The sequence below is a fragment of the Trachurus japonicus genome, chromosome 2 (assembly GCF_045865225.1).
Source record: "Trachurus japonicus isolate A0001 chromosome 2, Traja_1.0".
Lineage (NCBI taxonomy): Eukaryota > Metazoa > Chordata > Actinopteri > Carangiformes > Carangidae > Trachurus > Trachurus japonicus.
The window spans coordinates 15,094,517-15,113,195 of record NC_140908.1 but is presented as its reverse complement, the minus strand read 5'-3'; the positions used below and the strand labels follow the sequence as shown (position 1 = coordinate 15,113,195).

Below are 18,679 nucleotides of genomic sequence, written 5' to 3'. Positions count from 1 at the left end.
ATTGCCTCATTTACATATTTAAACATAAGATTTGACAAAACTTGTAATTAAAAAAATATTTGTCTTAATGTGAGTGATAAAGTTGGTAAGTTTCATGGTGAAATCTGTTATTTAATATATATTTCCCCCCCCCCTATTCACCTGGGGCGCCTCACCTTAAAGAAGGTGTAGTCCTTGGGTGATATCTTGTTATTTAATATTTCCCCCCCCCCCATTTGTCTTAATATAATGTGAGTGATAAAGTTGGATTAGTTTCATGGTGAAATCTGTTATTTAATATTTTTTCCCTATTCACTAGAGCTGGGCCGATATGCTTTTGTGCCGATTCGATTCTCTAACGATTTCTGGGTCCCGATTCGATTTAAATTGCGATTCTGATTAAACAAGTATTGCGATTCGATTTTACCAAGTATTGCGATTTTATATTTCAATTATTGTGATTTTCTTTCCTTAAACAAGAGCAGGTTGAACCAAACACATCATAAGTCATAGTTACCAAAAAACAATACACACATCACATCAGTTTGTCCGTTGTGTTCGTTTGTTCACATAGATATCTGTGAACAAACAATCTGTGAAAAAAAAAATCGAAAAAAAAATCAATTCTCATATGAAAATCGATTTTTAAAAATCGCCAGAAAAAAAATCGCGATTAATGTAAAAATCGATTTTTTGGCCCAGCCCTAAAATGTATGTAAATTAGTGCATATTTCATCAGATATTGTCTCATTTACATATTTAAACATAATATTTGACAAAACTTGTAATTCAAAAAATATTTGTCTTAATGTCAGTGCTAAACTTGGAAAGTTTCATGGTGATATCTTGTTATTTAATATTTTTTCCCTCCCTATTTGTCTTAATGTGAGTGATAAAGTTGGATTAGTTTCATGGTGAAATCTGTTATTTAATAATATCTCCCCCCCCCCCAGCCCTACTATTCACCTGGGCCGCCTCACCTTAAAGAAGGTGTAGTCCTTGTCCTACTACAGGATATTAAACCAACACAGTCAGTAAAAAATCTGGGCGTGATTTTTGACTCTGAGCTGAATTTTCTTCCACATATCAAAAATATGACAAAAATAGGTTTTTATCATCTTAAAAACATAGCCAGAGTCCGCCGGGTCTGGAAATGTATGTAAATTAGTGGATATTTCATCAGATATCGCCTCATTTACATATTTAAACATAAGATTTGACAAAACTTGTAATTCAAAAAAATATTTGTCTTAATGTGAGTGATAAAGTTGGTAAGTTTCATGGTGAAATCTGTTATTTAATATATATTTTCCCCCCCTATTCACCTGGGCCGCCTCACCTTAAAGAAGGTGTAGTCCTTGTCCATCTCCAGCACCTCGTTCAGCGGCTCGTTGACGAACTCCTCGAAGGGGACGAGCGGCCGCCGGCAGTCGTTGGTGCGGACGCCGAGCTCGGTCTCCAGCGGGTCGACGCGCGGGCCCTTCTTGTTGCGCCGCTCCTCGCCCAGCAGCTCCTGCAGCGTCAGCTCGCTGGACTCGGGGATCGGCTCGTCGTCCTCGTCCTCGTTGTGCTCCGTGTCCAGCTCGCCGCCCAGCACGTTGGCGTAGTACACCACCTTCAGGCAGCGGGTGGACGCCACCACCGCGTCGTCGTCGTTCACCAGGTTGCGGCTGTTGAACTCGTTGCTGATCACCTTTGTTAGTAGTAATGTGAGAAAAAATACATTCACATAAGTATCGCAACAGTTTTTGACGATTTTTAAACCAATTTCTTTTTTCAAATATAGATTTTTTTATTTTATTTTTTCAAAAATCGATTTTTTTTTCTTCAAAAATCGATTTTTTTTATTTTTAGAATTTTTTTATTTTATTTTTTTAAAGGTGATAGCTACAAGTTTAATGCTGCGTTCAAGACAACTCGGAAGTCGGAAAAAAACGAGCTCCGAGTTGTAAAAAATTAATTCGAACTCGGAAATTACAGGTCGGGAACTCGGGTATCATATCAGAGCCCCGACTTTCCGACTTGACGTCACGACAACATCAAAACATGGCGTCATGCCCTCGTGTTAAACAGTTAGAATTTAGACATTTTTATTTATTTGTTGAGGTTTTAATGCATATTTTTGTGTATTATTGCAGTAGCCTCTATGAAATACGTTTATATTAAAGGGATAGTTCAACATTTTGGCAAATTGGCCCATTGCCATAATCCCTATAGTCATAGCAGTAGGTTCGTTACCTTTAATTGTTGGTGCAAGCTATTTTTAGAACGGCGGAGCAGAGCCGTGAGCTGCTCAGAGCTACGCTACGGAGGCTCATTATGGGATTTCTTGGTTTCCCTCATCATCAAACTCATCAAATACACAATCCAACAACTCCACAACGCTCTGGTGGACAAGTTGTGAGCTGCACATTCACCACACTATGAGATAATAACACAACGTTACCACACAGAGTTGTTTTAGAGGGAAATTCATGCAAAACCACTGATGCACGTTGCCTTTAGGGACAGTTTTTCATCAACAGTCTCTGTATTTCCCTCTAAAACAACTCTGTGTGGTAACGTTGTGTTATTATCTCATAGCGTGGTGAATGTGCAGCTCACAACTTGTCCACCAGAGCGTTGTGGAGTTGTTGGATTGTGTATTTGATGAGTTTGATGAGGGAAACCAAGAAATCCCATAATGAGCCTCCGTAGCGTAGCTCTGAGCAGCTCACGGCTCTGCTCCGCCGTTCTAAAAATATCTTACACCGACAAATAAAGGTAACAAACCTACTGCTATGACTATAGGGATTATGGCAATGGGCCAATTTGCCAAAATGTTGAACTATCCCTTTAAAGGGACAACGAGTAGTTTCTATTCAGTTATAAAAAAGTCTCACGTTAATGTGGATGAATCTACGTTACCACTTGTTAATGGCTCCATTTTCTATAAATATATAGTTTTGTCTCTATCGTTATTTTTAGGGCTGGGACGATGCGCTTTTTTTCTCCCGATTCGATTCTTCTACGATTTTTTGGATGGCGATTCGATTTCAATTGCGATTCTACGATATTGCAGATTCTCTCTATGATTTTTAGTCTTTAGCATTTTTAACATTTATCTGCACACAAATACTGTAGGAGCCTATAAATTTACATACTCCATTATAAAGTGAACTTAAACCCTTTTCAAAACCTGGACTCTGTCTATGTAAAAAAGGCGAACAAATGCACATTGCACAATATTTAAAAAAAAAAAAAAAATCAATTTTTGAGAAAAAAATCAATTTTTGAGAAAAAAATCGATTTAAAAATCGTTAAAAAAGATATTGTGATATTTATGTGAATCGATTTTTTCTCCCACCCCTAGTTATTTTGTTATTATTAGTGGTGGTGGAAATGCTGGGCGAGCCGACCAGCGTTTCTTTACTTTCGGTTTCGTGGCGAGTCATGAGAATAACGCCGCCGTATGAATCTCCGTTTATGGTGGGAACTACGACGGTATGTGATCGTCCGTCTTTCCCTTCCTTCCTTCACCCAATCTGTTCCCTAACCTTTCTTTCCTCCCTTCTTTCCCTCCATCCTTCCTTCTTCTTCCTTCCTTGACCCAACCTGTTCCCTTTCTTTCTTTCCTCACTCCCTTCTTTCCCTCCATCCTTCCTTGACCCAATCTGTTCCCCTTTTCCATCCTTCTTTCTTTCCTTCTTCCCACCATCCTTTTCACTTCCTTCCTCCCTTTATTCTTCTGGGAAATTTCCGTAAACTTACTGGAAAGTTTCCGGAAATTTACTGGGAAATTTACTGTAAAGTTTCAGGAAATTTACTGGAAAATTTTCCGGAAATTTACTGGAAAATTTACTGTAAAGTTTCGGTAAATTTTCCGGAAATTTACTGGAAAATTTACTGTAAATTTTCCGGAAATTTACTGTAAATTTACTGGAAAGTTTCCGGAAATTTACTGTCAATTTTCCGGAAATTTACTGTCAATTTTCCGGAAATTTCCTGCTTAAATTTCCTGTAAATGTCCCGCCCCGCTGCAGCCCTGGTCGCAGCCCTGTCTGTTACCTTGTAGGTGATGAGCTGCTGGAAGGTCTCGACCATGCGGCGCAGCTGCTCGGCGCCGTAGCGCGACCAGAGCCGCGCCAGCTTGGCGAGCGCGGCCAGCGGCAGCTTGCTCATGGCCTTGCAGAACTGCGGCAGCGCGATCTCCAGGTACTCGGGGCTGTGCAGGTTGCTGTTCTCCATGACGATGACGAACAGGTTCAGGTAGTTGGGGTCGCGCGAGTACACGTTGTGGTACGTCAGGTCGCACTCCACGTTGGGCGACAGGTAGACGAGCGCGTTGAGGAAGGCGGCCTCGACCTTCTCGTTGGACAGCAGCCGCTCGTAGACCCGCCGCACCGCCTCCACGTCCACCGACACCTCGTCCGCCGCCAGTTTATGGACCTCGTTATCCCCCGACGAGGACGAGGACGACTCACCCGCCTCGCCGACGAGCCTCGACGCCGACGAGGAGGAAGCGGGTGAGTCGTCGTGCTCCATCGCCGTGGCAGCCGTCGCCGCCTCCTTCTCGTCCTCGTCCTTGTCCTCGTCCTTGCCCTGCAGCGACTTCAGCTCCTCCTTGGTGTGCGGCTTGGAGCGGCGGAAGCTCTGCACCAGGCCGTCGGCGCTGGAGAAGACCCGGCCGATGACCCGGATCAGGGGGGAGTAGTCCTCCTTCTCCCCGCACATGTCCAGGATCTCGTACACCTTCTCCTCCGTCAGGTAGCTCACATCTACATAGACAGGGAGAGAGTTCACAGAGTTAAAGGGATAGTTCACATCTACATAGACACACAGAGAGAGAGAGTTCACAAAGTTAAAGGTTAATAGTTCAACATTTTTGAAAAATTGGCCCATTGCCATAACTAATTAACTAACTATTTAATGTTGAGGTTGTATTAATAATTGTATTATTTTGCATGGATATCTTCTTATGACAAAACAAAATATTTGCATTTATGTTTGGATATGATACAGTTTGTTTAAATTACCCCCAATTTCCAGTTAATTCCCAGTTAATTCCCAATAATTCCCATACATTCCAAATAATTCCCATAATTCCCATGGAAAGTTTCCAATTTGGAATATTTCTAAAATTCCCCAGTTTTAATTGAACTGAATTGAATTGAATTAACTTTATTAATCCCCCAAGGAGGGCAATTTGTTTGTCCCGGCACCACACAACAATAAAAAAACAACTTCCCATGGAAAGTTTCTGGAAAGTTTCCGTAAATTTACTGTAAAGTTTCCGTAAATTTACTAAAGGGATAGTTCACATCTACATAGACAGGGAGAGAGTTCACAGAGTTAAAGGGATAGTTCACATCTACATAGACACACAGGGAGAGAGTTCAGGTTAAAGGGATAGTTCACATCTAGACAGACACACAGGGAGAGAGTTCACAGAGTTAAAGGGATAGTTCACATCTACATAGACACACACAGAGGGAGAGTTCACAAAGTTAAAGGTTAATAGTTCAACATTTTTGAAAAATTGGCCCATTGCCATAACTAATTAACTAACTATTTAATGTTGAGGTTGTATTAATAATTGTATTATTTTGCATGGATATCTTCTTATGACAAAACAAAATATTTGCATTTATGTTTGGATATGATACAGTTTGTTTAAATTACCCCCAATTTCCAGTTAATTCCCAGTTAATTCCCATAAATTCCAAATAATTCCCATAATTCCCATGGAAAGTTTCCAATTTGGAATATTTCTAAAATTCCCCAGTTTTAATTGAACTGAATTGAATTGAATTAACTTTATTAATCCCCCAAGGAGGGCAATTTGTTTGTCCCAGCACCACACAACAATAAAAAAACAACTTCCCATGGAAAGTTTCTGGAAAGTTTCCGTAAATTTACTGTAAATTTTCCGTAAATTTACTGTAAAGTTTCCGTAAATTTACTAAAGGGATAGTTCACATCTACATAGACACACAGGGAGTTCACAGAGTTAAAGGGATAGTTCACATCTACATAGACACACAGAGAGAGTTCACAGAGTTAAAGGGATAGTTCACATCTACATAGACACACACAGAGAGAGTTCACAGAGTTAAAGGGATAGTTCACATCTACATAGACACACAGGGAGTTCACAGAGTTAAAGGGATAGTTCACATCTACATACACAGGGAGAGAGTTCACAGAGTTAAAGGGATAGTTCACATCTACATAGACAGGGAGAGAGTTCACAGAGTTAAAGGGATAGTTCACATCTACATAGACACACAGAGAGTTCACAGAGTTAAAGGGATAGTTCACATCTACATAGACAGGGAGAGAGTTCACAGAGTTAAAGGGATAGTTCACATCTACACACACACAGAGGGAGAGTTCATAAAGTTAAAGGTTAATAGTTCAACATTTTGGAAAAATTGGCCCATCACCATAATCCCTATAGTCATAGCAGTAGGTTTGTTACCTTTAATTGTCGGTGCAAGCTATTTTTAGGGAAATTCATGCAAAACCGCTGATGCGCGTTGCCTTCAGGGACAGTTTTTCATCAACAGTCTCTGTATTTCCCTCTAAAACAACTCTGTGTGGTAACGTTGTGTTATTATCTCATAGCGTGGTGAATGTGCAGCTCACAACTTCTCCACCAGAGCGTTGTGGAGTTGTTGGATTGTGTAGTTGATGAGTTTGATGATGAGGGAAACCAAGAAATCCCATAATGAGCCTCCGTAGCGTAGCTCTGAGCAGCTCACGGCTCTGCTCCGCCGTTCTAAAAACAGCTTGCACCGACAATTAAAGGTAACGAACCTTTGCCAAAATGTTGAACTATCCCTTTAAAGTCCACAGGAAGTCTCTTCAGGTCGACTCACTCAGATGTTTGTGAATGTGTTTTACAAGAAGCTGGAAAAGAGACTAACAGGTTTCCACTGGTCCTTCTTTCATCCCTTCCTTCTGTCTCTCCATCTCTCCTCCTTTCTTTTCTTTGTTCCTCCCTTCCTCCATCTTTCTTTCCCTCCTTTCTCCCTTCTTTCCACCATCATCTCCCTTCCTTCCTTGACCCAATCTGTTCCCTTTCTTTCTTTCCTCCCTTCTTTCCCTCCATCCATCCTTTCTTCTTCCTTCCTTGACCCAATATGTTCCCTTTTCCATCCCTCCTTCCTCCCTCCTTTCCTTTCTTTCTTTCTTCCTCCCTTCCTCCTTTCCCTTCCTTCCTTGACCCAAACTGTTCCCTTTTTCCATCTCTCCTTTCTCCACTCCTTTCTTTCTTCCTCCATCCTTCTTTCCCTCCTTTCTCCCTTCTTTTCACCATCATTTCCCTTCCTTTCTTGACCCAATCTGTTCCCTTTTTCCATCCTCCTTTCTTTCCTTCTTCCCACCATCCTTTTCACTTCCTTCCTCCCTTCGGTCTTCTTCCTTCCTTGACCCAATCTGTTCCCTTCCTCCATCTTTCCTTCCTTCCTTCCTTGACCCAGAAGGACAACAGGAGGGTTAAACTATGGAATGACGCTATCATGGATTTATGAATGTGTAGTTCATTTTCTGTTTTCAAAAGAAAAATGGTATGAAGGGCAATTTTTGAAGGTTACAAATGTTAATGTTTCTGTTTTTTTTCTCTTTTATTTTTTCTCTGTTACTAAATAACTGCTTTTCTACTCTACTACTACTATATCTAATTACTTTGTTCAGAGTTTATACAGGAATCTTGAAGTTAATTCTAACACCTTTTTAAGACTTTTTCAGGACCTTCTCAATATTTATCACCGCCACTTCAAGCTGTAACCATTTACATCAGTGACACTTTTAACTGAACAGTTTTAGTTTGTGATAAAGACTATAGACCACTATGATACAACAGAATTCAAAAATAGGTTGGGATAATAAATCAAAGGCAAAGTTTATCAAAAAAAACATTGCTCCACTCTCAAAAAAACAAAAACAACAATCTTCTTTTCTTTTTCATGTAGCGGTTCATCTTTGTTCTTTAATAAAATGAATAAATTCACACACTTTTACAATGTTTTTTAGGACTCAAACTCTTGGACAGCTAATTCAGAAAAAATACCTTCAAAATTTAAGACTTTATAAAGTCGTGAAAAGACTTTTTAATACTTTTTAAGGGTCTTAATTTTCCCAAAATTGATTTATCACCTTTTAATACTTTTCAAGACCCCGCGGATACCCTGCTGTTGGTTATGGTCTTTTTATGGTTTAGTTTCGCTTTTATGTTTGTTTTTTTCCTATAATAAATTGCTCTGTAAGACACATGAATAAAAGCGTTATGCTTCTGCCTGTATCGTCTCGTCCTCACCTTTAAAGTTGTCCCGTACCGAGTGGACGTCTTTGTGGTTCATCTTCCTGTTGCCGGGGCAGGCGGCGGCGGCGGCGGCGGCGGCGTTGGCGTGGGCGCTGCTCTCCAGGTAGGCCGAGGCCGTGCCCTTCTTGGAGGGGTGCGGGTCGCACAGCTTGGCGTTGACCTTGTAGAGCTCCAGGGCCTTGACCGCCGCCGCGTTGTTGTCCATGCGGTGGAAGCCGACCGACGAGGCGCACCGCGGGTTGGAGCACGACTCATTCCCACAGCCCTCGGTTAACTGGTGGTAGTAGCGCTCTATCAGATGTTTGGCAGCTGCTCGCTTCCTGCAGATGGAGGGATGAAGGGATGAAGGGATGAAGGGACCACAGGTTAGAGGAGAGGAGAGAGAACACCAGGGTTTCTACAGCTAAAACTAGGGCTGGGCGATATGGCAAAGTCACGATTTCGATTTCATCACGATCTTAAATCGAAAAAAGAAAAACAGACAATTTAGGCCAAGGAACCTTTCTGAACTAGCCTGACCATCCAGACTACATCATTAAAGGGATAGTTCACCCTAGAATGATATTTCGCTCATCATCTACTCACCCTCATGTGGACTAAGGGCTGGAAGAAGTTTCAGAGTCCTCCGTCCCTTCTCTGAGTTACAGGGGGTCTTGGCGTAGCAGTGCATGTCCATATAACGGTTGTAAAGGGACACCAGAGCTCTTCGTAAAAAAACACACACAAAAAAACATCCAAATACCTCCATGATGCTCGTATGTAATGTCCGTCTTGTGCTGAAGCCCCAAATTGCGTAATTGTCCCGAAAAAAATTAAATAAGTCTATATTTTAAGCTTGTTTGTAGCGGAAGCTTCTCAAAGCTCCTCTTCCTGGTCCGTCCAAATCTCGCGTGATTCGCAGTAACCGCACTGACGCCGGCGCAAATCACGCGAGATTTGGACGGACCAGGAAGAGGAGCTTCGAGAAGCTTCCGCTACAAACAAGCTTAAAATATAGACTTATTTAATTTTTTTCGGGACAATTACGCAATTTGGGGCTTCAGCACAAGACGGACATTACATACGAGCAGCATGGAGGTATTTGGATGTTTTTTTGTGTGTGTTTTTTTACGAAGAGCTCTGGTGTCCCTTTACAACCGTTATATGGACATGCACTGCTACGCCAAGACCCCCTGTAACTCAGAGAAGGGACGGAGGACTCTGAAACTTCTTCCAGCCCTTAGTCAACATGAGGGTGAGTAGATAATGAGCGAAATATCATTCTAGGCCGAACTATCCCTTTAACATGTCTAGTCTGGTAACGAGCGGTAGACCTCGGCTCAATCCAGGGGGCGGGATGAAGGCTGTCTGTCAAACTGCCTCTGCACCAATAGGGTAGCGCTACGACCAATCAGAGCAAAGAGCAGGATGACGTCAGCCTGACGAGCCAATTAAAATGTATGTCGTCATGGCGTTAAGCCGCCCAACGACTCTCTAAACAGATAGAGCGCTGTGATTGGTCAACACAATCGGTGTTCAAGACTCAAAAAGTTCCTATGGCTCGTTTCTAGACCCACCTACGGAGCAAAGAGATCTGCTGCTGCTAGGGGGCAGAGAGGTTTATAGGCTTTTTCTGAACAGATTTTAATCTAAATAGTTGCAGTTTTGCCAACATGTGCAAACAACGTAAACATAGTAAAAGGTAAACAACAACACTCTGATAAAGTGCACTCTTGCAACATAAAAGGTAGCTTTCAATAAACATGAAAGTAAAATATGAATGAAGACATTACTGTTTGTTTTATTCAACACAGTCATTTTAACAGGATTTTAAGTATCAAAACACTAAATAGCTGATTGAAAAGGGTCAAATAAAAATACAAACTAAAGTAACTGTTGTTTTCTCTTTTAGCAAATGTCCTTTGTTTGGTCTTTGCAGCATAGAACTGCAGTTTATAGAATGAGCCCCAGACGACCCTACGATCTCTGCACTTTGGCAGATCGTCTACACGCTCTAATCCTTCACCATCTAATATCACCGTATCGCCCACCCCTAGCTAAAGCCAAGTTAAATTTAAGACTTTTTAAGACTTTTTTCAGGGTTTATACAGGAACCTTGAAGTTAATTCTAAAACCTTTTTAAGACTTTTTCAAGACCTTCTCAATATTTTTCAACACCTCACCGCCACTTCAAGCTGTAACCATTTACATCAGTGACACTTTTAACTGAACAGTTTTAGTTTGTGATAAAGGCTAGAATTCAAAACAGGCTATAGGATAATAGATCAAAGGCAAAGTTTATCAAAAAAAGCATTGCTTCACTCTCAAAAAACAAAAACAACAATCTTCTTTTCTTTTTTATGAACCGGTTCATCTTTGTTTTTTAATAAAATGAATAAATTCACACACTTTTACAATGTTTTTTACAACTCAAACTCTTGGACAGCTAATTCAGAAAAAATAGCTTCCATATGTAAGACTTTATCAAGTCGTGAAAAGACTTTTTAATACTTTTTAAGGGTCTTACTTTTCCCAAAATTGATTTATAACCTTTTAATACTTTTCAAGACCCCGCGGACACCCTGTTTTTAAAGCCACTTGAAATGAAATTTAAGACAGACTTCACAATAAACACAAATGCAGAAAAAAGAAGAAAAAAACACCACATCAATCAACCACATCCTATGTGATCCAAGGTAAAGTGACTGCTACATGAACATTGGATTGTGTCTCTTTCCAGCTGTCCTTTCAAAATAAATGTCTCTTTCCAGCTGTCCTTTCAAAATAAATGTATAAAAAGTCCAAAAAAAAAAAAACACTGACTGATTTAGCCTCAATGGCCGCCACTAACTTCTCTATGTCTGATTGTTACCAATTATTTTGAGATTTGAGACTAATTACAACCATAAAATACCACTTACCAAGTGTTAACATTTTTAAGACTTTTGAAAATTTGATTAAAGACATTTTAATGCCAATTAAGGCCGTGTTGTTTTTAGATGAATGAATTCAATGCTTTTTAAGACTTTTTAAGGATCCATAAGAACCCTGAATACTTTATTTCATCTCTAGGAGGGAAATTCAAATCAGTCCAGCAGCTCACACGACGACAATGACACAAAAAAGAAAGAAAGAAAGATGGAGCAGGACCGCCGGATGAAGGTTAGAGCTTTATCCATCAAACACAAGCCTGTTTCCATGGTTACGACTAGGGTTGCAAAGGGGCAAAACATGATGAATGGTGAGTAAAATATTACTTACTATATTGGATTAAATCTGGTTGTTTTAGCCAGTATTATGCTACAATATATTTTACCCAACTATATTTAAGTTCCCTGTTAAGGACTAACCTTCAATTTGGTAAATTTCGTATTTTTTTTCCCGTTTATTCCTGTTAATTCCCATGGAAAGTTTCCAACTTTGAAAATTCCTGGAATTTTGCAACCCTAGTTACGACTGAACAATCATGTTTAAGAATTAAAAACACACACACACACACAGCGCATCAACAGTTTACTACTACATCCATTAGAATTGGGTTAACAACTCTGTAATATGTAGTCATAGGGACAACAAGGTCTATCCTAATATGGTTAAAGGGATAGTTCAACATTTTGGCAAATTCGCCCATTTCCATAATCCCTATAGTCATAGCAGTAGATTCATTACCTTTTGTTGTCAGTGCAAGCTGATTTTCGATCAGCGGGGCAGAGATACGAGCTGCTCAGAGCTAACGCTACGGAGGCTAATGGTATTTCCAGGTTTCCCCCATCAAACTCATCAAATACACAATCCAACAACTTCAAAACACTCTTGTGTTATAGAAATCCCATTAGCCTCCGTAGCGCAGCTCTGAGCAGCTCGTATCTCTGCCCCGCCGATCGAAAAACAGCTTGCACCGACAAATTAAAGGTAACGAACCTACTGCTGCTATGACTATAGGGATTATGGCAATGGGCAAATTGGCCAAAATGTTGAACTATCCCTTTAACAGGAAGTACGCATACGGAAAAACCAAGATACCACAGTGGTGCATTCAAAAAAATATGTTGTTACTGTTTGACAAGAACTTTATTAACCAATGGGGAACAGCTAATTACAGTAATTGCACCGTCACTCATAAATAAACAAGACAGATTTATGAGGCTGATATTGATAATCCAAACCTCTTACAGTTTCATTATGAAAGTCTAGCTCTACTTTTCCCACTCGTCTTAATTCAAAAACAGCTGCATGAGTCTGGAGAAACATATTAACATGTCACTTTGCACGATTACACCCATCATCATCATGTAATTGGAAGAAAACAGTGAGGGGATTTGTGCCGTCAGTCTTAAACACACATCTATGTCAAGAGGATAAATTTAGTGGAACTCACATTCGGCTTGCTTCTGGGTTTTCTATTTCAGGCTCCTCGTATTCTCTGGTGAAAGAAACAAACACACAGCAGAGGTCACGACGTTGCTGCACTGACGTGTTAATTACAGCTAACACACCACGGGCTGCGTGTCGGGGACTCGGGGGGGTTCACGTACGTACGAAGATCAAGACCACTGAGGATTTAAGAAAAAAGACATAATCTATCTTAAAACAAACTGTCGTGTGTCTTTTAGCTGAAACTACAGGGAAGCTGGTATCTTTATAGGGCTGATGCTCTGAATTCCGTTGCACTTTGAGTTGATATTTGAGAAAAACTTTCAATGACTCAATCCCCCTACAGTGATTTTTCGTTACAGGGTCAAAGATTTTGGCTAAAAGCAGCGGCCGTTAGGGGCCCAGCGGCCAGTAGGGCCCACAAAAATCTTTGTATGACTGAATTATTCTACATAAAACCCTGACTAATACTCATAGTAATGCTGCATTAGCATCAAAATAAAGTAGGCTAAATAAAAAATGATAATACATACGTAGTCTAAGAAAAAAAAGTGGAAAAGTCAGGGGCCCCAGAATTCTTAGCAGCGGCCCTGGCTAAAAGTAGCCAAAAATATTGGGGGACATGATAAAATATTGCAATTTCATACATTCTTTTCCAGATTTTTGTATTGTTTTGGTTAAAGTAGTCAGGAATATTATTATATTAGCAAAATAATTTGGTTAATTGCAATTTTTATTTCTTTTTAATCCAATGAAAAAGTGATTCTGGTCAGTGAGGACATACAAATTAGGCTGTCACCTACCTTTGTAAAAGATTTCTATTGGTTTTGGTGTTTAATAATCCACAGACACATGAATGAATCCATCAATTAATGGCTTTAAAATGCCCCCCAAAATGTTTAATATTTGATATAAACCAAAAAGGACGCAAAGTGCACGTAATTCAGAGAACCACCCCATAATGTGTGATTTCATAAATGACCATTTATAAGCCAAACTCTGTTAAAACGCGAGATGCTGGTGAAGCAGCAGAAACGTCAGGTACCTGCTCATCCTGAAGCTAACACATAGCAAAGAGCATTATTAGCCCGCCGGCTCGTTTTTTTTATTTTTATTTTATTTTTTAAAAGAAAAACTATTATTCATGCACAGCAATAGCAAAAGCGATAATTTTAAAAGTAAAGAGCTGCTTTCAGGTTATAAAAACCTAATGCTTGTGATGCACTTTGCCTAAACGTAGCGATAGAAACAACAGAGTAGCATCCACGCAGCTAGCACCTAGCAGTTAGCGGCTAGCAGCTAGCGGTTAGCAGTTAGCAGCTAGCGGCTAGCTGGGTCTTTCCAGCGGGGCTTCGCAGCATCCCCGGCTCTCTCCTGGCAGCTTTGCCCACCTATCGGCTCCTCCCGCGGGGCAGCTCTCGGCCTGTGGTGGCGCACACTCACAGTCCTCCTTCTCGTCGGGATTCATACGAGACTTTTTCTCCTCAGCGGTTGTTGTTGTTATCCCTGCGGCTGCTTGGTTGGCTGGTTGGCTGGTTGGTTGGTGGTGACTGTAACTGTAACTACCGGGGGGGAAGGAGGAGGGAGGGGGGAGGAGAGGCCGAGGAAAGGACCGCTTCGACGGACAGACGTGTTCGGAGTTAGCGGCGGCAGCGACGGAAGAGAAGAGAAGAGAAGAGAGAGAAGGGGTTTGTTTTTGTTTCTATTCAAGACTTCATTCACGGCCTTCTTCCCACTGCGGGCTCTTCACCCTGCCTCATCTCCGCAGCCATCTTGGACTTCACCATCATCGGCCTCGCGTCCCACAATGCAACGCGCTCCAGCGGCAAAACCCGGCGGAGTGGATCGGGATGCTGGAAGGGACGGGAGTCTGGTTATCCATCAAATCCATATTTATTATTTAGCCTACTTTGTTTTGATGCTAATGCAGCATTAAACTGCAAAAACTCAAGTATCTTACCAAGAATATTTGTCTTATTTCTAGTCAAAATGTCATTTCTAGTCAAAACAAATCTCATTATACTTAAAATAAGACTCATCTTATTAAAAGCAGCTTGTTTTTAGACATTTTTTACTCCTTTCAAGCATATTTTCACTTGAAATAAGTAGAAAAAATCTGATAGTGGAACACGTTTTTCTTCCTTAGTTATTACAAGCACAAAAAACTTGCTTTCACTGGCAGATTTTTCTACTTATTTCAAGTGAAAATTTGTGGAAACAAGTGGAAATGATCTTAAAAAAGAAAAGAAAAGTAAATTTTTAGGTGATGAGTCTTATTTTAAGTGGAAAGAGATTAGTTTTGACTAGAAATGAGACATTTGGACAAGAAATAAGACAAATATTCTTGGAAAGATGTTGAGTTTTTACAGTGTACTATGAGTATTAGTCAGGGTCTTATGCAGAATAAATCAGTCATACAAAGATTAGACTACTGGGGTTTTTTATGGGCCCCACTGGGCGCTGGGCCCCTAGAGTTATCATCACCTTTCTCCCCTATACAACGGCCCTGGTCTTATCCATCCCTCCCTCCATAAGTCTGTACTTATATGTTCTATTTTATATTTAATTTATTTTTGATTATTTATTTTGAGATGTTTATTTTAATTTTAATTTTATTTCAACTGCTCTAAATGTATTCTATTGAAGCACTAATGTCTGTGTATGTTCCTATTGTTGAGTTAACTTGCACTAATGTTGAATGATGTTCATCTGGCATTCCCTTGACACTATGAAAAATGCCAGTATTGTTTATTTTTGTACTTTTTCAATAAAGAATTTGAAAAAAAGAAAGAAAAAAGTGTGTTTTTATTTAATCCTACCCCTATTAACTAATAGATATTCATTTATTAACATTTATGAATAATCTTAAATGAAATTTCTCTCACTTTATTAGAAAAAGTAAGTAAAAAGACTTTTAAAAAAAGACATTGATGTGAATTGTACTTTCTGTTCTGTACATGCTGAAACTGTGACCCATTTGTTTTGGCTCGGCCCTATTGTGCAAAAACTATGGAGTGATATTTGTAATTCTGTTGCTATCAATGTTGATGGTGATTTTATTTTGTTTTGGAGGAATGTTCTGTTTGGGCTCCCTGACCTGAAAAAAAAACAAGGAAAAAGCCAACATAGCTTTTATTATCAACCTTATTAATTTAATGGCAAAATTTCATATTCACAAATGTAAGTTCCTTTACTGCTTTTAACGGTGAGCTCAAGCAATACATAACCTCCATCAAATTTTCAAACAACCAGAAAGCGATTAAGACTATCAATATGTGTGAAAACTTGAAACATTTTTTGTAAACTTATAAATTCCCCCTGGCGTATAATATAAATGTGCTTTATTAATTGCATTTTACCATGAAAAACTGTTTTTGTATTGTGAAACAAAGTTTTGAATTAAAAAAAAAGGCTAAATGTATATAGTATATACCTTATATATCGTACGGTATCATCTATAGAAATCCCATTTACACAATATTAAAATTACATTTACACTCACATCATTCATTAGCCTGTACACACAACTTGATCAATTCAGTTGATTGAATATACAGATATACAAATATATACAGTATACTCATTCATTCCTACAGCAGTATGACAGATAATATAGTATAACTCTACACCGACATGAACTACTACTGAGGAAGTATGCTTGTTAAGATAATGATGCTTTATGCAGCAGACCCCTAAATACTTAGAACTGCTGGTTTCCAATAGAGTTCTATATTTTTATACATATATGCAAGGACAAGTTTTTCTTTTGAGCATGTTAAGTTTCTTTTATACTACTTTACATGTTCAAAATAAAGGCTTAATGATAATAATGATATAAATAATAAAACACACAGAGATGCTTTAAATGCAGTATGATTAGACAGAAATGTCCTGGTGCATTGAAGCCAAGATTGACTCGGATTTTTCTCTGTGTTGGAAAGATTTACTGTTTGGTTTCCATAACAAAACAAAACAAAAAACAGAAAGAGGTATATATGTAATTAATTTGCTGATCATTTTAGGGAAATACCATATTCATAAAACCAAATCAGTCACTCAAAACCTCCATTCATAGCTTTTGAAAAGGAAACTGAACAACATCCAAAGTATATCTGACTCTAACGACAAGAAAGATGCTAAAACTTTGCATTTGTGCTCATTATTTAATATCTTTATTTGAAAACTGCCCCTGGCTCTTGTTAATTATTTGTATTGTTTGTGTTATTATAATAACTGGCTGCACTTGTCACATATGACAGCTGTGGGGAAAACTGCATTACTGAAGCAGTGATGGTGTTGTGGGTCCATGCTTTGTGCAGCAGAGGGAGCTGCAGTGCACATCTCTGACTGAGGGCTGTTTGACAATGTGTGAAATAAAGTCAAAGACGGTTTATAAACCTACATACACTAACTATTTTCTGGTTTTAAGTATCAAAGGAGACGTGACTTTTCTTTAAAATGTGAGGTAGCCGCTTATAACTGAGTATGTCATTGTTCATAATGTTCTGTGTTTAAATAAATTGTTTTTTTCCCCTTCTTCTTTTTGACCTATGTGTTTATGTATTTATGATATTATTTTCTATGTTTATTTTTTTATTTTCTGTTTTTCTGGGATTCAATGTACTGTTTGAATTTAAATAAAGAAAAAAAACTGAAGAAAAAAAAACTTTTCAGGTGTGTTGCGTAAAAAAAAGATACACGAAAACATAGATTTTTATTTTTGAACGTGTTTAATTAGTCAGTGTCATGATGGTTGACAATTACGAATAGGAAATGAAGGAAATATGGAATATGTACCATTAACAATGATAAATCATGTAAAAAACACAATATCTGATATCATAATCGTGTTTTCAAAGTAGTTGCCGTTTCGGCGGGAAAGCGGCGGAACTGGCAACCCACGCTGCTCGACGTCGCTCTTTGCACACGACACGACCTCTCGAAGAGCAGACATCTCGACGCTCACAAGCGAAGTCGCAACGAAGACTTTCACACACCGCTGCTTTGGACGCTTTTCAGTAAGTAAGGTTTATATAAATAAGTTTTTATTTTTAATTAATGCAACCGAACAGATATCAAATACATATTTAATTGCACTTTTTTCCGTAAATGCAGAAATAGCTAATTTTGGTCGGTGGCTACTAACTTAGCTTTGGCCATGACCGGCACTTTGAAAAAACTCGGTAATTATCCTGATTCTGAGCTATATAATGAGTAATAATTAAAATATAAAACTATGAAGATGATCTTTTTTATCGTAGTTTATATAGTCGAGTTAAAAAAGAAAGAAAAGCGGCTCTGCTCGTTGAAAGTGTGCCGGGATTAGCCACCCAGCTAGGCTAACGTTAGCGCTTGTGGCCCAGGTGTTAGCTTCGTGCTATTAGCTCGACGAATTAACGGTATTTCTGCTAGTTTATCAATTAATTACACCCAATATCTACATAAAACTGAGTTCCCCGGCTGCAGGTGTAATGTTCACTTTAGTTACCCAAAACTCCGAGTTGCATTTCCCGCTGAAAACGGGGAGAGTTATTAGCCACAACGAAGCTAACGACGCCACGAGGCTAATGGCTAATGGCCGACATTTTGACCACGCGGTCGACGACTGCAAGGTCACAACGACGGCCTTTTCTCGAAAATTGCATATCCATAATGAAATGAGTATATCTCTGCAACCACAAGGTCTATTTGAATACTTTTGGTGTCGTAGTAAAAAGGAAAAATTGAGGAATTGCTAAGATGTGTAAATTTCAGTATATCTGTTACTGGTGAAGAGTAAATGAAGATGACACACAGAAAATAATTAATATTCGCCTAAAAAAAATCATATTTTTGATGAGTGCCCTTTAGAATAATGCTGATGAAGCTCAAACTCTCTATAAAATCATTGTACAACATGTGAACATTGTCTCTGCAGTGATTGATTCTGATTAATTGAAGCAGGACGAAATTATTGAGATTTTACTTCAAAATATTCAGGCGAACTTTCCAAAATGTCCATTTTTGGCCACAGCTTGGAACCACCTGCCACTATAAACTATT

General features: G+C 39.2%; 1 protein-coding gene across 1 annotated transcript in view; it reads right to left on the bottom strand.

Moving 5' to 3' along the window:
- Nucleotides 1–14,419, bottom strand: part of LOC146991009 (ubiquitin-protein ligase E3A-like) — a 35,115-nt gene extending 20,696 nt beyond the window's left edge. Inside the window, exons 1-5 of the mRNA XM_085802522.1 lie at nt 14,029–14,419; nt 12,642–12,686; nt 8,279–8,604; nt 4,027–4,736; nt 1,319–1,672 (exon numbers count right to left, since the gene is read on the bottom strand). Of these exons, the coding sequence (XP_085658648.1) occupies nt 1,319–1,672; nt 4,027–4,736; nt 8,279–8,604; nt 12,642–12,686; nt 14,029–14,105 (1,512 nt within the window). The 5' untranslated portion in view covers nt 14,106–14,419. The remainder of the gene's footprint in view (nt 1–1,318; nt 1,673–4,026; nt 4,737–8,278; nt 8,605–12,641; nt 12,687–14,028) is intronic.
- Between the last annotated feature and the right edge of the window lie 4,260 nt (nt 14,420–18,679).